This window comes from Bombus huntii, chromosome 14 (assembly GCF_024542735.1).
Source record: "Bombus huntii isolate Logan2020A chromosome 14, iyBomHunt1.1, whole genome shotgun sequence".
Taxonomy (NCBI): domain Eukaryota; kingdom Metazoa; phylum Arthropoda; class Insecta; order Hymenoptera; family Apidae; genus Bombus; species Bombus huntii.
This window is the reverse complement of record NC_066251.1, coordinates 1478671-1498806: the sequence shown is the minus strand read 5'-3', so window position 1 is coordinate 1498806 and position 20136 is coordinate 1478671. Positions and strand designations below refer to the sequence as shown.

The 20136-nt window shown below is 46.2% G+C and overlaps 1 protein-coding gene and 1 long non-coding RNA gene across 3 annotated transcripts; one reads left to right on the top strand and one right to left on the bottom strand.

Annotated features, from left to right (window-relative positions):
- Positions 1-9: 9 nt before the first annotated feature.
- On the top strand, positions 10-14572 carry LOC126873166 (transcription factor Sox-10-like). Of its 2 annotated transcripts, none has more exons than XM_050633770.1 (5): positions 10-5392; positions 8520-8648; positions 11241-11574; positions 11664-11971; positions 12381-14572. In XM_050633770.1, the coding sequence occupies exons 1-5, from the start codon at positions 5154-5156 to the stop codon at positions 12646-12648; spliced, it is 1278 nt and encodes a 425-aa protein (XP_050489727.1). In that variant the 5' UTR covers positions 10-5153; the 3' UTR covers positions 12649-14572. The 2 variants fall into 2 exon arrangements, with proteins under 2 accessions (XP_050489727.1, XP_050489726.1); XM_050633769.1 differs by having other exon boundaries at positions 20-5392; positions 8502-8648.
- Positions 14394-19007, bottom strand: LOC126873175 (uncharacterized). Its single transcript, XR_007692324.1, has 2 exons — positions 18763-19007; positions 14394-18202 (listed from the first exon to the last, which is right to left on the bottom strand). It is a non-coding gene; the product is annotated as an uncharacterized LOC126873175 (long non-coding RNA).
- Between the last annotated feature and the right edge of the window lie 1129 nt (positions 19008-20136).

Genomic DNA, 20136 nt, shown 5'->3' with positions numbered 1-20136 from the left:
ATTCGCTATGATTCGCTTCGTTTTCGAATGCCACGCTTTTCGTAGCGCCTCGTTGTTCGACCGAATTAGAACTTTTTCCCGTTTATCGTAACGCTCGTGAAAACCTAGTCGCATCGGCTTTCCGCTGCGATTCTTCTTCTGCAACAAAGTCGATCAATTTCGAACAAATTCGATCGTCATGCGAACAAATAGACCTCTCTCTTTCTCTCTCTCTCTCTCTCTCTCTCTCTCTCTCTCTCTCTAGATGAAAATAATCGCATTTGCAAATTTCCTTGTCCCGTGACTGAGTTAGCAGTTCCCCGCGAGCCATATAATTAGATCACTGCGAACGTGACTTTACGTTCTCGCGAGTCACATCGGGAAAAAGAAGGATCATCGGGAGGAGAAATAGTGGAACAGGGAGAATGCGAGGGCATAAATTCAGGAGCGAGTTGAAGCTTCTTCTTTTCGTTGCGCTGGTGCACAGGAATCATCGGTTGACAGTCTGCATCTTTCTGGCGAGCCTAATTATACAACGAATTTAATGAATGAGTGAGCTAGCAAAGACAGTGGCCCATACATGAGCATATATAAACCACGGTCAATGCCGTGTAGCGGCTTTTGTGCGAGATCAAAGGAGGCATCTTGCTCGCACTTTGCAGGATTAACTTGCTGGTGGTGCGTAAACGCGCACTCAGACCCTCGGAAATGCTCGAGACACTTGGGCGGATTACGGATTGCTACGGTTTTTATCCCAATGTCGACGCGAGTCTATCGCGAGGGAAACGCGCGCTCTGCTGCCGCCTAACGAACGAGCTGCGCAATTTTTGTTTCTCTTTTTACGCAACACGTAGTCCCGAAGGGAAAGAATATAGCGAGATCGTAGAACGAAGCCGCGCTAACTAGCCTGATCGATCGATCTGGCCACGTCTATAATCGTACGCATTCCGCCTTCGTCGCTTTATTTCAATAATTCTCTATTACATCGAACGCTTTTATATACGTTTTCTAACCACCTGCCTTTCGCGACCACTGTATATACTTTGGCTTTGAATACGTTTACCGCGTACAAAGAATTTGTTTCAATGCCGTAGTTGTCCGCTGGTATACAGATCCAGTGCGTAGGGTCTGTAATGAGAAACTTGGACGAACGAGATGGTGTTCCGAAAACTCTAGCACGTCAAGCAGAAATATTAAAATTCGCCGATACAGTGTTCGACCATTGACACGTTTGCAAAGAAAATGCAAGTTCGTTGCAACCATTTTGATTTCAATAGCGCGCGTCTATGTTGAATCTATGCGTTAGGTATAAAGACGCTTGTATTATTTTATTTAAGAATTGACATTCGACGAATTGACTACGTACAGCTCTGTGCGAGGCGCAAGATGCCCGATACTTTTCATTTTTATCGATCATCGAGAATCGTAAACTCTAACCACTGTTTGATTTTACGATCTAGTTATAATATCCTTTTGACGAAGAGTACGAGTCTCGTTCGCGAAAGAAAGTCGGGTCGGCCTGTTTTCGCACGGAAACGAGTTTGTTCGTTCCGTCCTGGAGCATCGTTGCTTACCAATCGTTCGTCGCACCAATCGTACGTTCTCGATCTCTGGTGCACGCGCGGCATTACGCGCTGCAACCGAATCGCGATTCAAATTTAGCCAACCGCGAACAATAATATTGATTTCAGCAAGCCGGAATTTTGCTCTTCCTGGGATAAACATCCCGAAGCGCACGTGGCGTCAATATGTGCTTTCGTTCTCTCTCGGTGTACGCGAAGGAGAATTCGTTTCAGGGCCGTTCAGGGAAACACGCGCTACGATTTCGACGAACAAGGACTCTTTCCTATTCCTTTTGCCCCTTTCCCATGCGACCATAAACCAACGTTTATCATTTCAGTTATTCGACTTTCGCTCAGAGGCAAACTTACGATCGCGCGTTTCATAGTGTTTCAACACTTTGGCAAATGAGAAAATCGGACGGATCTTGCAAGGAATTTTGAGCGACAAACTTCTCGGTGTAACAATCGGCATTGCATTCGGAAACACGCCATATATATCTATCAGGACACTGAGATTAGGTAAGATATAAATACCAATATCAGATGATATTGATAATGTGTCGAAACGTGACGACTTAGACTGGATTGAAAGAATAAAGAATTGGAGTGGGATAGAAAGAGAAAGAGAGAGAGAGAAAGAGAGAGAGAGAGAGAGAGATCGAAAAGCGTGGCAGATATAAAATAATGATTTCACCGATTCCCGGGGGTCCTGTATCGGAGTTGTGTCGGACACTTGAAAGGATACGCGGTCCCCTGGAAGAGGGGGCCGCAGGAGACGATGGGTACCCGACACATGTAGCCCCCCGGGTGGCGAGCACCGCAACTCTCGGACCCCCAACGGTGACACGAGCTACGTTACATTCTGCAGCGTCATCGAGCCGGCACGATGTCATCGTGTACCGCGTAAGCTGGTCGCGCGACGCGTCGATGGGTTCCGAGTTCGATTTCCTTGCTCCGAACCTTTTGCTTCTATTCGAGGGGGGATCTCGCCCGGTCGAGGAAACTCTTTGGTCGCGCGACGAGAGCATCGTGGCCGGTCGACGACGTGACGACTGGTAAAGACGACGCGTTTCTTCGGAGCGGCCGTGGTCGAGCGCGACCATCGACGAGATCGCATTTGGTGCATCGCCAGGAAAATTGCACGCTCCTCCTTGTGACGTCGTTATTGCCAACAACTGGCCGACCAATCGGCTTGCTTGCGTGGGAGGAACGAAGAGGGACGTAACGAGAGAAAGAGAGAGGAGCAGAGAAAGGAACGGAGAAGTAGGTGGAACGAGAAGGAACCCGATTGGTCCTACTCCCGGAGGATATCGTGGCCATAGAGGCTCTCGTCCACGAGGAGAGAGACGAGTCCGAAATAAACGATACAGGGATTTTTGGGGGGGCTGACAGTCGGTGGAGAATCGAACGTTCGAATTTGATTCCAAAGGACCGAAGCATTTTCCTTGTCGGGTAAAATGCTGTGAGCGAGATCGTTGACTTTTTAACGTGTCTTTAACCGGGCAGGACGATTCAACTCGTCGTTCGAATCGTCGATCTCTGGGACCAAATAATTCCTTTATTCGAGAATCTTCTACCTTTCCACGCGTTATTACATTTCATATCTGCAAAGAGTAAAACCGACCCAACTTTATTCGCTCGTCTTCCTTCTCATCTCTCTCATCTCGTCATCGTGGCAATTTCTTGTTGGAGGATGACTCGGGCGATAACAGGTGAATAAATAACAATAATAAAAAGTTCACGCTGTCTCGTTGTGAAGTAACGACAGATGTCGTCAGGAGCAATTCTAAACAGACAGAAATCTACTAGTTAAGCGTCGTACGTAACTATAAGATTTACCTATGACGAGTCACATGTACGATCTTCGAAGTTGCGCAAGCTAAATGGCTTACCGATAAATATTCCAAAGAGAATCATCCGACAAGATTTAATCGATCGATCGTCTTACAGGATAAAGTACTAAATAATGTTAAACCTACTAGACTTTTCCGATATACGTATCTGCTGAAATTTATAGCGACGAACAAAGGTATCGGCGTAGATTTCACTTTTCTGCAAGATCTTGCGTACATCTGTTCTACACTTACAATAAGTCAGAAGCGTACGAATACTTTTGTCTCTTATATGCAATATCCTAGAAATGAAAAAGATATTCCGGAAAAGGATATTCCAGGTAAGAGAAGCAGCTTTGCACAGCGAAAGGTAACGATCTGGTATTAAAAGCTGAATCGAGAGGAGATCTCTCCTCCGTCGGTCCGTCGTCCATCGTCGGTCGTCCGTCGACCGTCGGGCAAACCATCGAGGGTCCCTTTCCCCTCGTCTCGGGCTTCATCGGTGGGCACGATCGTAAAGCAACAAGTGTTAGCAGCTCCTCGGCCCGTCGCTCCGCCCCCAACTAGCAGCCGCTGCTGAAGCGATCGGTGGAAAGTGCCCTGAGGCGATTCAACCACCTCACTCGAGCGTCGATCGCGCAAGCAACTAGAAATCCTCGACCCACACTCAGGCTTTTCGTTCTTGCGTACTTCGTTTCGTTTTCCTTCGAGTACCGAAAGACGAGCGCGATGTTTATGGTCGCCGCGCGATCCTGACACGCGCCACATACCATTCGTGCCTCCATCGAGAGTGATTACTTTTGTCGACTCTGTCGCGCGAGACGAAGTGACAGGAGTGTCGGCCGCTTGCCCGTGCTCGCAACTACCACGAAAATCTTCCAACAGGTTCGACACCGAGTGAAAGAATCGCGAGCCTCGGCGAATTTTCGCCTACAACCTGTGACGATCTATGCATCGAATGTATATAGTGAATTTCGTGCACGACAACTCGAAAAGTCTTCGTGGTGGCGTTTAAAGATCCCTGTGCCATTAAGATCGTGGAAACGTGAATCGGCGGTGGTAGCTGGCGAACAGTAGGATCTTACGGAATCGGAAGCGAGCGTCGATCGCGAGAAGCGAGGCTATCGGAAGTATTTCGGCGATAGAAGAAGTTCCGAGAAGTGACGGCGTAGGATCGAGGCCGAGAAACCGTGGAATACGCAGCATTCAGCTTTGGCTCGTGTGTTCTGGAACGTCGATCGTTTACAGTTGAAGAGAGAAGGAGAGAGTGTAGCCGATAGTGGAAGCAGAAGGAAAAAAAGAGTAAAACGGGCCGATACACAAAGAAGAAGAAGAAGAAGAAGAGATTAGAATTGCCGTGGCTCGAGTCACGACGAGAAAAAAGTCGTTGGAAGATAGGCCGAGACCTCGGCGAGTTGCCGACGGCTTGGCATGCATACCCGTTGCGTTTGCTCGGTTCGTAATCGAGTGCAAAATTAATTAAACGTGACAAACGTGCGCGCCGCGCTCCGATACCAGGCCATCTCGCGTCGGAGGGAACGAGCCGAACAGAAAAGAAGAGAAATCACCGACGCAGCTGGAACAGAAGCGCGAGAAACGGAAGTGACGTGTTACCGCTACGATAAAATGGTAATTGCAATTAATCGATGAACCGTCGCTGGGTAACGTGCACGTTCTCCTTCGAACGATGAACGCTCGTAGCGCGCGATAAATCCGTGGATTCGTCGGACGCGCCATCGTTTCTCTCCTTGCTTTCGCGACCGAACAAGATTGAGAGAAGATGAACGATATCATGGGCGAGGCATCCGGTTCGATTTCGTCGAGCGGCGCTGCTGCTAATTCCGTCAACTCTAACAGCCCTATCGCGACTAATAGCAATGGAAGCAACGGTAACAACAATAATGGAAAAGCGTCGGCTGTCGCTGCTACGGTTGCCGCGAATGGAGGCGAAAGAATCAGCGCAGCGGTTACCAAAGTTCTTCAGGGATACGATTGGACCCTGGTACCTGTCGCTACCAAGTGAGTTTTACGTTCGACGCTTTCCACATAACACTTGTCTCTATAGTCGATACGCAATTTCCGAAGCGACGAGCTTTACCCGCGCTAACTAAATACCCGACAGAGTTTTGCGTTATCTCTACTGTCACGTAAAAAACGCGAAAGCTTCTTCTCCTGCATTTCGCAGCGATATTTAGTCAAGCGTCGTTAGCGTTCGCGAAGACGCGTTTTAACGCCAAGATTTTAACGCGCAACGGAAAGAAAGAGTAAAACGATGGAAAGGCAGGGAGGGAGGGAGGGAGAGAGAGAGAGAGAGAGAGAGAGGGAGAGAGAGAGGGAGGGAGGGTGTAAACGCGCGCGGTCCAAGCTTTAAAAATACGTAACGCTAACTTAATTATGACGCACTGGTTTCCTCGGCTTGGGAAACGGCTCGTGGAAATGTGTCCTCGGCTGCCAATTAACGCAAATTAGCTAATTAATGCCCGATCTCGTTGCCTCTGTCTTTCCTCTCTGTTTCTGTCCGTCGCAGCGCGTCGATCGTGATTTGTGAGAAGCGCGGAGGAGAGCCCGCAAAGGATGAGAGAAGCGATACGAGAAACGGCGTTTTTTCGTTTCGCGTATCGAAGGAGGGGACGACGAATTAATGGTCGGCTCGTTGCGCCATACCGACGATCGTTACGATTCGATAAAATCGAAACGCGGATCGCGAAGGGATGACGCAATCTTTCTTCGATGGCAACGCGAAGATTCGTTATTCTGCGATGCAAATGCCATTTAAACGTAGCCGCGAATCTTCGTCGAAACGTTTTTCCAAAATTCTGTTACGGAACGAGCATAGGTGTACAGTTAACTCACGGAAAATTTCCTAGCTACGGTTGAAATCTCCGAGCGTGTATCGCTATGCGCGACGGCTTATCGCGCTAACCCTCAATTATACAGGGTTATCTCGGGGTAGCTAAAGGGGGTACGATGTTTATTCCCGACGATAGGGCCCGATAAAATCGACTAGTTTTAATTCCCATGAAATCCATGAGAATGCAGTCGAACTATCGCGCGTTTCCTCCTCTCGCCCCATACGACCCTGTAATTCCTCCACGTTGCTCTTTCTCTTTCCCCTATCCTGCAACTTATCGTTTACCTAGAGCTCGTCTATCTTTCAAAGTCCGAATCGCGACTAGCATTTTCACGTTAGAACGCGAATTTCTTTTGGCGATATCGCGTAACGGAGAACGGAACATCGTGGAAAAGAAAGAGGCACAAACATCTCTCTATTCCTTATCTTGCGACTTGCCGTCTAACGAAACTTTATCGTTCCAATGAAATGCGACTAACTTTTCGACATTGAAACGCGAAATTTCCTTTCACGAAATCGCGTAACGAGGAACGTAACTCGGTGGACGAAAAGTCGTAGAAACGAAAAAAGGGTGTAGCTGCTGCGTAGTCGGTGCCACGCCTACGCACGTCAGCTAGTACTCCGCGAAACCGCGTAAACGAGGTGCAAAGACTCGAAGATTTTTTGCGTATCTAGGTAAACCGCGTACAGCGAAGTGACTCGCGATTGCTGTGAAAACCCTTGTTAGTGGACCCGCGCTAATTACCAACGGCTCCTCGGGTTTGCTCACGGATTTAACGCCCCTCTTATTTCAAAGAGGCCGAAATATATACGAGCCTCTTTTCTCAAATTCTTTCTCGGCTGCTTCCTTCCAATATTCGCTCTCTATCTCTTTCTCTTTCCTTGTCGAACGTTTCTCTTTCTCCGCGACACACAGAGTCTTTCGAAACGGTTGCGGCTGTGCTTTTTAAAAGTCTCTCCACCTTCGGCAGCAGGGACAGCATCCCGTTGCCGACAGGTCGTCCGTACGCGTATCTCGGTGAAGCGCGTTTCCTTCGGTTCCTAGCCGGTCGACGTCTGGGGTTTTGGTTCGCGTAAGGTCCTCGAACGAGGCTCGATTAATCCCAGAAAGAAAACAGCACGAGAAGGGCTTGTACGGCAATCACGTCAGTCACGTCAGTCGATCCCTGGCTGGACGAGGCAACGGTTTTATGAAGTCATCTTCTAGGAAAGAAAGGGATACGTCCATTCCTGCTCGTCACCCGTTGGCAGCGCCGGTGTTATTTTAAGGCCGGTTTTAAGCGTGCCGCGTTCCGCAGGATGACCCAGGGGTAGCTTGGTAGAAAACTCTCGATACACGAGCACGAGGATACGTCGCGATACCACCGACCTCTTGTTATTTTCTCGCAACCAGTGTCCCCGGATCGATGCGTTTTCCAGAATTTCTATCCCTCGAACCTTCCGCCCCTCGTCACTGTAATTCCTTCTTGTCACTGATATTCGGTACTTCGTAGCTGGAAGGTTTTCTTCGAATCGGCAACCTGCTTTCCGAACGATTCGCAGGATGACTTGAAGATAGTTCGACTGAATATTTTCTATGCACGAGGATACGTCGCGATATGACTAGCCTTTGGTTATTCTCTTGCAACGACTGTTACCAGATCCATGTATTCTCCGAAATCGAACGGATTGCGGCAATAAAGAGACAGCTCAAATATTTAAATCGCATTTATTGGGAGGAAAAGAAAGGCATACAGCGGCTGTGAAACACGTATTGACACGGTACTATAGCACTTTCGTACGAATTAATTTGATCCAAGAATTTATATTAAATTTTGCATCGATAGTACTTTATATGGCTACAAAAATCCCATATACTGAAACTGAAACGTAGACCTGATAATTACCTGATAATAATAAAACAAGGGTATGTGCAAATACCTTTTATAGCCGCTGTAGCTGCCACGTGATATCGCATGAAATATAATTCATATATAAAAGTGCAGAAGTTTATTGCTACGAATATTATAGTCGACCAACAATTCCAATCAAATTACTAGAAGACGAAGCTGCTTCCTTATCGCAGCAGCCTCCTCGATCTCTATTTCTATCTTCCATCCAAACGTTTCGCTTCTCGCTATATAAATCCTTTCACGCCACGAATGTTCGATAGTTAATAACTTGAAAATTTCCTTGAAATTGGTAATGGGAATTTTTAAACGATCTCCCGTTTCCGCGTACGCGCTGTATTCGAAGAAAACAATTGTTTCCAATGAAGATAATGTCCTCGAATTGCAGGGGTTCTGGTGATAAAAGAGCGGCCCACGTGAAGAGACCTATGAACGCGTTTATGGTGTGGGCTCAAGCTGCAAGGAGAATACTCGCCGATCAGTACCCGCAGCTTCACAACGCGGAACTGTCCAAAACACTGGGCAAGCTTTGGCGGTGAGTCTTTAGTATGCTACTTTTATCGAATTGACCGGTGGTTGGTCGATCGCGAGCGAGACTTCGATTCTGATTTCTTCGGCAACTTCTCGACTTGCGAGTTGAAGCAACAGTCCACGCGACCACTTGTTGCCTCGTTCTATTTTTACCCGCGATTTGGCGAGCAAGCATTTTTTACGGGACGCATACCGAACACATTCTTACCACGTGGCGCCGAGGCTGCACGTGGTACGATCGTTCCCGGTTGACAACCGCGCGAACCCCGAACTCGTTGTAAACGGGTCAGCGTTGTCAAAACCGGAGCTAAAGGCGGAGTCACGGCTTGTTCTATTCTAGTCTAGCTTTTAGTACAGCACGTGGAAGCGATACGGAAGAGAAAAGTAAAGCGACGTCTTTGTCAAATTTCTCGATAACTTTTAGACTTTTTAGATAATGACGCGTTCTGCTACTCGAAAGCAAAATACGATGCATCTGAATACAATTTTCCACGAAAATCGCCAAGCTATCGTTGTACCAAATGACAAGCGACGCGTAACGACTGTTCGGTCGATCGATCGATAGACGACGCGACGGAAGAGAAAATGGTATACCGCACGTTGTGAAAGTCGCGAGAAGGGAACGATATTCCATTTCCTGATCGAGACTAACGAGATGCCCTGGTGGGTCGCACGAGCGAGGATCACAGGACCTCGCCGACCACATCGATCAGAACCCCTGCGGTGAATCATTTTACAATGCCGCCCGATCGCGATTCCGATCACAGATATCCCCCGCGTATCTCTGTCTTAACGTCAAAATAGGAGCACAACACGACCGATCGGAGTTTTGCCGCGGAACTTCGTTTATTCGGAACGGAACTTTAGTCGCTGCTCGATTAAATAAATTACAATTTGTTGAGCTCGTAAGAAGAGAGTCTAGCCATCGATACGTCATCAATCTGAAAGTTGAAATTCACGATGAAATTCATAACGGTACAATCAAAGATCGGTTTGTAAATTTCGACTTTTATAAAAATCTTTCGTGCAAATAAAAAAGCATTTACCGACAACGACGCGACGTAAGGAAGGAATAACGTGCCTTTCGAATCCTGTCGTTTTGCGTGGACCGTCGCCGATGTGCGCCGAGCAGCTCTAGTCGGCGTCGTCGGATTATTTGCAAAAAGAAACGACTTGCGGGCTACTATCGACGTAGTCGATATTTACGAGGGACCAGGTGTAGGCGTCGGAAATAAATCTTGTCCTTTTTCTTCCGGCTCGAAAGGTATCGCGTTCGAATATTAGACACGGTGTTTGTCGACAAAACGAAAACAGATAGGCTCGGTTCATCCTTGGCGCGTGCTAACAGCTGCCGGCCGGTTCCTGCCTCAGATAAACGGCCCCCAAGAATCACAATAAACTCCTTGTCCCCGTCAGGTGAATTTTTCCGAACCTGCCCCTTCGTCGCTCGACGCTTCGTGCAAATAACACCCGTGACGAACAGGTAAATGCATCTTATCTGACGGAAGCAACGTCTCGATTTTGCCGCGGTTTTGCTTCACCCTCGATACCTCGAACCTCAAACACCATCATCGCCGTAGCCATAGACGCCACGACGTTATCGTGGCTCGTTTTCATCGCGATTTTTACGTACAGTGTCAGATACACCGGAATAACGCACCGCAGATAACGTATAATCGCGTGGCGGAGAGAGACAGATCCAAATTAGCTAACCCTGCGTTGCATCTGGCAAAGAAAAAGAGAGGCTGCGACGAGTCGCTATCGTCAAGCCCTGCCAAACAAAAAAACCTCGAGGCAAAGTCCGTTGACCAGATGGAGAGTCTCTTCTCTCTCTTTCCCAGTGACGACTCGCGCGCGTTAACCTGCGCGTGTACCCGAGGAAGACGAGTTAACTCGTCGTTCGCCATTGATTTATTCTCGACGTAATAACGCTTTGTTCGAGAAATTTTCAAATCGTGCAAAATCTTAAACGTAAGCGGTTCGTAGTCTAGAAATTTCTGGTCAAAGTTAAAAGACCAGGTACCGAGACTTTGCGTAGATATTTCCTTTCCTACCCTTTCGTCTGGTCACCTTCAAGTTTGATACGGGGTAGAGAAAGGAAACGCGACGCGGGAAGAGCAAAGGGCCTAGAAGCGTGGAATCGTTGCTGGAATCCTCGAGATCTCGCAGCCGAGACCGGAAAAGCTTATCAGTCTTGGGGCTTTACGAGCCCAGTGGGAACATAAACACGAGAAATTAAAGACTAACACGACAAGACGGGACGGAGCTGGATGAGACGAGACGAGATTCGAGTTGCGATGCAGTCGAACGAGAATCGCTCGAGTTCCCGTATATACTCGATGTACGCGTGTGCGTGAACTGCGCCCTTTAAGACTCTACGCGGCGAGAAACACTAACCAGACCTCCCATTTCGACTCCTCGAGTGTATCGCGTATGGTGATAGAAATGCTCTCGTTCCAGCCTCTTCTGCGCCGCATATACGCGAAGAAGCGGGTGCGCGCGTGTGAACCTTGATCGACGACCGTCGATGACACAAAACGTCGCAAGATCGCGCCAATTTCGTCTGATCTCTTGGTTTCTGGTCGTTTGATCGCAGGTTGCTGTCCGACAGCGACAAGAAACCTTTTATCGAGGAAGCCGATCGTCTCCGCGTGATTCACAAGCGCGAGCATCCGGACTACAAGTACCAACCTCGTCGTCGAAAGCAAAACGGGCCGTCGGGTCGAGAAGGATCGCCGTCGAGGAACCAAAGCAACGTGACCTTCAACGTGTCCAGGTCGTTGAAGCAAGAGGACACGAGTCCTAGGGGCACACAGGGACCGAACTCGCCTCAGAGCGGAGTTAGTTCTTCTCCTCCGACTACCCCTAATCAAGGATTGTCACCCCCGACCCCTCCCACTACCCCGCGCGGACAACATTACGCGAATCAGGTAAGGACGTTTGAAACGGAGAGATATGCGAGCCTGTACTTTTGAGAAGAACCGATGGAAACTAAAACGGAAGGAAATCTGGTTCACAGGGAAATCAGCCGCAGCCAAATAGTACGATGTATCAGCAAGACTTGGCGATTGGTTCGTCGAGCGATTCACCGCATCAACATCAACCAGGAGTCGACTTCAGGTACATCGAAGTTGGAGATGGTTTACCAATCGAGGAGGGTCAATTGAACGGTCTTGGGTCTCTGGGCGGCGTCGGTTTGAACCTTCCATTGAACCTTCAAGAATGCGAAGTCGAGAGCAACGAGCTGGACCAGTACCTTCGACCTCAGGTGCCGGCGGTACACGTAGCCGCACCAACGACCACCTCCTCTCAATGGATATTCAACAGGTAATTGTTTCTTGCGTTTGGTCCTGACGTAGACGAGGCCATGTTTTCTCTCGAGCCAGCACGGTTGCTACAAAAAGTACAGATAGCTTACACTTTACGAGTTTTTTTATCTAGGAATTTCTATCTTAAATCGCGCACGGTGAAAGTTAATAGGAATGCCCCTTTCTTTGAAAAGCGCCGGTTTATGATTTAGGCTAAACGATTAATTTTAATTTGCATCTACGTTATAATCCAGTTGGAACAATAATTTTAACGTGTGCATAATCTGTGTTAAATATCTTGGAAATAAATCTCGAGTATATTTATAACGCGATACGGACAGCCCAGTGTCGTTCGCGTGGCAGAACTCGCTTGTATGCATGGGGTTTTGTTCGAAAATTTCGAGTCGCTGAAATATAACGTTTTTCAGATACGAGGAGGAGATCGAGAGACCGAACAAGCGACACTGCTCGGAGCAACCGATCGCCGAGACGTCTTGGGAAGACAGAGCGCAGGCGGACATTGTCAGATACCACGAGCTTCAGCCACCACTTCCTCCTATGCAGTACATATCCTCTTCCCATAATCCACACTATTCGCACACGACTACGCAGATGAGCCATCCGCACGTGTCTACGTCCTACGCGCAATACCAACGTTACGTACCTGGTATCGAAACTTGGCCCCATTACATGTAGGAACAAAGAGAACAGCGCGATACGCACGTCATCGCCCAATCGACATTTTTCCGGAGATTATTCTTTGGAAACCTAAATGGTAAATCGTGTCCCCATTTACGAACTAACTACATTATTAAGTTTTCTCAAGGTTACATATTTTATTGCTGACTTTTCCAAGCGTGTCTGTATGTGTGTGTGTATGTGCACGAGCGTGTTTGCCGTATGCGTATGGTGCGTACCTATGTGCGTACGCGTACACTGCGTCCTATAATTATAAAATCACAGGAACAATTTCAATCAATCGTTTAAATTTCGACACGTTCTTTTCACGTTCTAAAAATCGACCAAGTCAAATAAACGTAATCGAATGTTCTATCGTTATTGAATATCACGCGAAAAGTAGAAAAGTTATCGTTTGCAGCGGTTACAAATTGATAGTATTTTGTGATAATAGTTATGTGTGGGCAGGTGAAATTCCGATCATGACAAGAGTTAACCACGACATATAAGAATTGAAAATGTTTAAACGATGTTATCATTACGATGTAGTGTAGTGTGTTTGTATGGGTGTGTGCGCGTGTTGCGTTAGCTCGAGAGCGGAAACTGGATCGCGCGAAGTCCAATTAATTAGAAGTTTCCGCGTTTCGAGTTGAACACGTTTCGCGATCGTTGGACGTTTGGAGGACATAGAGATGTTACGGCGCGCACAGCCACGATCTTACTCCATGACATCATTCCATGACAGTCGGCCATTCCAAAGCGCAGAATTTCAGGCTAAACAAACAGCTCGCTCGATACGGTGGCCTGCCGCGCGATCTAAATATAATAATAATATATAAGGCTCGAAGTGTAAACCGGCCGCTGCGCTGGCGAGTGCGATTCGGTTGCGTATCGAAGCTGCCACGCTCTTCAAATAAACCTGCGAAATTCGATCGGTCGTAGTTGGATCGCCAAAGTCACGCGACATGGCTGTACCACGTCCACGTGGACGTCCTCTCTGCGAGTTTCGAGTTCGAAGATGCGTCAGGCAGAGCCGTTGGATTTCTCGAGAAAGGAACACTTGGTTAAAATGTCCTATCTATCATTTTGAAAGCGAAGAAAATCGACATCTTATTATTTCCACGATGTTTGCTTCTTTTCGTTCGATTTAAAATACCTAGGCATTGTTTCGTAACAGTCTATAATTATTATACGTAAGTATACAAAGAGATAATGTACTATTAACGTAGCAATTAATTAAACGCTTCAGATAGTGGCAAAGACGTAGTAGCAGTGACATACGCTCAACATAGCCCCGCACATTGGTACATTTAGATTAATCGATACGAAATTACCAGGTGGTCGAATCCTTGCGAACAGGGATGCGCATACTGTTTACGATAAAACGTCTTAAACGTTATAAACAATGATATAATAATACAAGCAAAGCGTTATAAACGAATAAAATTATTTGACAAGCAATTAGGGCGCATAAATCAGACTGTTTCTATATCTCTGGAAGAGACACAGGGTTTCGTAACCTTACGTAAAAGATAAAAGATACGTTTTAAGAGAATTTCGAGCACATTAACGTACGTTGAAAAATGAAAAAAAAAAAGCTAGATAAGACATTTTAACCGACGATGAATCGAGAAGAGGGAAAAGTTGCAAGTTCGATGGGTTCGTGTCGAGCGATGATCGACGAGACAAGGATCGAAGCACGCGATCGTCGCGGTAATTAACGCAGGTATTAACGCCGTATTCGTTATGCTACCCCGATAGCCGTGCTTTTGTACTTACATTTATCGTTAGACATACATATGTATTTATCGCGCCGCCTATAAGAAGCGCGAAAAGCGTAGAGCGTGTAGAAACATTTGACGCGCGAGCGTTCGAAAAGTTAATTTATAAGTACGACGGTATATTCTAAGGTTTGTCGGAATAAAGAAAAGAAAAAAAGAAACTGTTACGAGTTGAGAGATAACGATTGATCGTTAACCCTTCCTTTTCGCCAGGCTATCGTCGAGATTTTTCTGCCTGGCTTGCAGATAAGACCAAAGGATACACGGTGGTAGAAACGTGAACGTCGTTACGCGACAGATTAATGAAATCGAATAAGACGCATCGAATAAAATTTTTATTTGCCAACTCGCTTTTATCGACGATTAAAAAGGCCTCGGAAGTTCTGACGAAATGACGCCAGATACGAATGAAATGAAACATAGAGGAAAACTGAGCTAGACGCGCTAAGGACCAAGCTACCGTCTATCACAGTGTTACGAATACTTGAAATTCTTTAAATTGCATCAAATCGAGGAGAATCTCGGTGGAAGAAACAACGAGAAAGGAATATTTAGCGGATCCTTGGAATTTCTTGTCCAGGTTGAGTCTATATTCGCACTTGACGCGAAAAAGACCTAAAAGTGTCCTGAAATACTCGGCGAAATACGAAAAACAACGTTTTTTTGGAAAAAATACAAACTCGCGTTGAAAAAATTGATTTGATTTTGACGAATTTCCAGTTGATCTCTGTTAATCTGAAAGCGGAGCTCTTTGTGGCAGCAGGCCCTTTAATTTACATTTTCTTCGTCGTATAAAAAGCGCGTGATGTAGCAGATCATTTAGTTATCGCAGCTAAAAGAGGTTGCACTTTGGTGCAATACGACGGCGATTATATAGCGCAATCCGTTTTCCTTGCAAATCTCGCCGAGCCAAATGAAATCGGTCGAATCAACCGGGTTGGTTTTCGCTGGTCGCGCGTTATAAACCACGATATAAAACAAGCGAAAAAAGCCAAATATTTGAACGGTTCGTTGAACGGGGTTAGGGGACGAGGGAAATAGAAGAACCGCGAATGGACCGTTCTAAGTTTCCAAGAGCAAACAGGCCTTATCGCGGAACGAATATCCGTCCAACGAGCGAACGTGGGAATAGTCGTGTCGCGACTTTTACGCCACTTACCCGCGTCTCGAGATTAAACGGCTGGAAGGCCCTCGTATGTTTTTCGTCCAACGCGTGACGCTTCACCGTTTTTCGGCCCTAGGCGCCTTCGAATCGACGTTTCCTCTTCTACATACGCTGCCGTTTATAAGTATTTAAATACCTACGATTCGACCGAAAGCTTGATACTTTTGTTACACGATAGAGCCGCCCATATCCGAACTAGTAGGAAGACAAAAATCATTCTTCCGATATTTCTGATTTTTATTCGCGCAAACAGAGACGAAGGAGATCGTCAGCTGCCTTCGACATCCAAGGTGACTCTGTATTCTTTGGCCGCTAAACTATGTGAATTTTCGACGCGAGAAGACACGTCTTCGTCATTTTCATTTGCCATTTACGCATCTTTGCATCCTACACATTTAAATCTACCGTAAACGTATAACGATCCACGGTCTAGAAAGAACCGCGTCTCCATCATACGCCGTATTTACATTTGCATCGTGTTCGACATCGATCGTCGACGTAGAGATATCGCGTTGGGTGACGGTGAATTTTTTTCACCGTCGAGAGAAAAACGAGAGGATGAAAAAGTTGACGAGAGTCAGCGTTCCGCGCAGCTGTTTGGTTTTTTCACGGTTGTTCGTGTCGAGATATGTTCGGTACATAGGAATGGATCGGCTAATTCGCAGCGTTCTCTCTGCGTCGAAAGATTTGCCCTGTCGATCTTCCTGGAGTTCGGTAAAGTTACGTTACCACGAGGATTCTTGACCCCGGAAATGGAACGCGCCTCGATCCATCTGCCACAATAGATTCCATTGAGCGAGAGACGGTCGAGTTTATCTGTCGGTTGGTTTCGGAGCACACCTTTTATCGTGGACCGAAGATTTCCAAGATTCTTCCGCGAATGGGAGAAAAAATGTCGAAATCTCGGTCCGGATACGAACTAACCGATGGACAAAGAGGCATTCAGTTATAAGTTATCGGGACGCTCGGTCGATATAATTAATTTACTCCGGGCTCGGTCTCCGCACGCTAATCACCGGCGCGCTTTTAATCTCGGAATCCATAAATATCACGATGCTGAAAGACGGAGGAGGGAATTCTCGCGAAAGCAGGAAGCGATCGCGCCTTCGGCTCGTTTTTCCTTCGACGTTTCTTCGTTGCTTCTGTGACCGTCGAGATACATCCGCGATTCGGAGCGCAAATACGCGAGGTATCGTTGCATTTTGGAAAGTTGGCGTCGAAACCCGAGATAGACGTACTCGTCTCGATAGCAACGACGGATTTTCGTATCGTTAGCCTCGGACGTGTGAAAGTTTCGAAGGCGATTCGAAGCCTGGAATTCTTGAAAGTCTTGATCCGTCACATACGAAGACTTTCAAGAGTTCCGGGCTTTGAATCGCGTCCGAAGCGATTCGAATTTTTCGTCACATGGAATGACTCACGAAACTATTTAAAGACTTTTACGTCCATATTGTACGTGCTATGTAAAGCGCTCTAAAGTTTCGTTGATAGCGTGAGACACGATCGTCGCGATCGCATTAGTAAAATCTGTAGGTATTAAAGACGATCCTACCGAGCTTATAATCGATTTTTTATATCTGGAACGAGCCAGAGTGTGTCAAGTCTATTCTCGAAAAGAAGAAGAAAATGACAAATTTTTCTTATAACAATATAAAAATGATATTAAATTGAGACGCTTCGTTGCAAGGTTTTTGCAGCTTTGATTCGCTTTCCTCCAAAGTTTGAAGAGCGTGCGATTCAACAGACTCTGTCTCCGGAGTGCAGATATACGGATGCATCTCCGGATTCGTTTCGAGCTTCACCGACACGATCGGACCGTCGTGTCTCGCTACAGTGCGTTTGTTCAAGTTTACCAACGAAATTTCAAAACGTCTTTATAAATTACAACGCGTATAACGTAAAATACGTCTATCATTGGTACGGTTACCACTTTGTGCTTAAGAAGGCGCTGTTTTTTCGCGTAGATGGGGTCGGGAAACCGGAGGACTCGTGTTCGGAAATCGGAGTACGTTGACATCCTCCTAGATTCAGTGTACGATGTAAATATTTGCCGGCAAGGGCAGATAGGATCGATAAATTTTTGGACAGTTCGAGCATTATTCGGTGCGCGCACAAAGAGTCGTAAATCCTTGTTGCAGCTGTCCCCCGATTCTCCTATTATCGCTCGGTTATATTTTCCTTGCTATCCATTCATCGGAATCTCGACGCGAGCCACGCAAGACCGCGATACACGCGATACAGCAGAGATACGCGTTCGGCCTAATCTCGATAATGCGCGCAACCCTTTGCCTCGTCTCTCCGCTCTTCTTCGAAAGCCCGAGAATAAAATTGTTCGTCCCAGCTCGAACCAGCTCGCTGACAGACAACGAAGGCATCGAGCTCCTTATCGCTCTCGTGCAATCGTATCCCTAATTAGCGGAATAATTAACGTAATTTGGAAAACGGTCGAAGACTCGTCCCTCTTTTCTATTTCTTCTTTCTATTTCTTTCTTTTTCTCTTCAGCGAATTACGAGCGTATTGTGTTCCCCGTTTCGTACTACGTTTATATCGCTCTTTTGCAAAGTTGACTAGTATCTCCGATGGATGTGATCGGCGTTGCGCGTTGGTTACATCGGCTGTTCTTTTCTGTTATAAATAATGTTGGTATTAGACGAGATTCGTACGAGCAACGATGAACATAAATTCTATTAGGTTGTCCGAAAAGTGTCTTTTGTTTACAACGATGCAACTTTATGCAAACATGAAACATAATACGTCGAACCTTGTCATCTTTATTTTGATAGAACAAAATAATAATAATAATAATAATATAAGGCGGAAATCCATTATTTGCTTAAAAACGAAGGAAACTTTTCGGACGAACTAATACATAAAGCGACTACTAGAAAATTTTAGCGAAATTTAAAGAGATTTATAGATATCGTTCTAAAGGCGCCAATAACGTCGACGTATCCCATCGTCGACAATCAAATAAATTAAAATCTTTTTTCCCTTATTATATAGCGAGATTCTTGTTGCGCTGGTAATTCGTGACAGCTACGCTTCGACATTCTGAAACTCTTGTACTGGTTTTCTCGCCTCAGCCTTCCCTTTCGCTCGCTTTGTCCGCGATTTCGCTTCGAGGACCGTCGCCTGTCACCGCTGGAGACTCGCGTGAAATCTAATCGAATTTGATAGATACGTACGATAGGTGCCACAAGGGGAACAGCCACGTGTGAATTTCACCGAGATCGAATACCCATACACGTTGGTCGTTGGTTCGGGAACTACATGATCGACGCTCTTTCTCAATAGCAAGTCAAACAGAGTACCATCGGTTTATCGTCGCGTTACCATGGTAATTATGCGACAGATATCGATAAATTTTCCTCCGTGCTGATAGTTTTTACGACGATCGTATCTTCGAACAGGATACCTGGCTACTTACGGTAGATTCGACCGTGATCTTTGACCGATGGTATATCTCTGTCTAACCTCAATCTGAAATTCCTAAAAGTCTTTCCATTGTAACGTGCGTCTTAATCTTTCTATTCTTTAGCGTAAGATCGTGAAACAAAATAATCGGTCGGTAACAAAATAATCAAATAACGAGATAGAAATTAGATTAGATTAAGATGCAACGCAAGATGTAAGATTCTCTATTAACGATTAACAATTTAAATGAATTGCCATTGATTTTTATAGGAGTTCGTATAAAAGTAACTGTCCATCGATTTTTACTTTACTTGCACGTAATCTATCAGTAAATCAGTTTGCACGTTGTTATACACGTGCGTCTGTAGGTCTAACTTTGAGGATCTAATAATTTGATTTTGGGGGTCTAATTAGGACGACGTAGTAGCAAAAGTTCATAACTCGATGCCCTTAATTTTACCATTCCGTTCACCGAGTAACAGTTCGTCCGATTTGTGGACACCGAAACGCTATCACCACACAACGGTGAAAAGGTGGAACTAGTTTCTCTGTCTGTCTTCGTCGCACACTATCGCCCTCTTTGCCTGCGACGAGTACGCACGTCTGTTTTTGTCGCACACTCTTGCGTTCCTTGTCTGCGATGATGAAGATGCTGCCATCTATCGGATTCGGTTAGAATCGCGAAAAAGTAACAGGAACGTAAAACGCGCGAGGGGGTTCTCGCTTCTGCTAGACAAGGAGCGCTATACTGCGCGACAAGGACAGATATATTTCTCTCTCCGATCTATCGGATATTCGTTGATTATTCTATTTCTGGGAAAAATTCGCTCACGTTTGGAATCGTCGAACAAAGTCCAGACTCCGTGGAATATTCGCACGCAGTTTTGGAGCGAAATTTTTGCTCAATTAATTAATTATCGAGGATTATTGCACGTCGCTGCGTCGTTGCACGAGAGCGGCGCCACGAATTTTCGCATAATTTACGCTACGCGTAATTAATTTACGAACTTTTACGCACGAAGAATTTGGTACAGGATCCGAGGAAGCTTCTACAATTCCTTAGAGAGCGAAATGATCGCGCGAAAAGTTGATATTTATGAAAAATCGCATACTCGTACCGCGGTAGCCGCGACACTAGCTACGAT

Coding starts and splice junctions, on each gene's coding strand:
- LOC126873166 (XM_050633769.1), top strand. CDS start 5,154: ATGAACGATATCATGGGCGAGGCATCCGGTTCGATTTCGTCGAGCGGC. Junction 5,393..8,501: donor CTGGTACCTGTCGCTACCAA/GTGAGTTTTACG, acceptor CTCGAATTGCAG/GGGTTCTGGTGATAAAAGAG. Junction 8,649..11,240: donor ACACTGGGCAAGCTTTGGCG/GTGAGTCTTTAG, acceptor GTTTGATCGCAG/GTTGCTGTCCGACAGCGACA.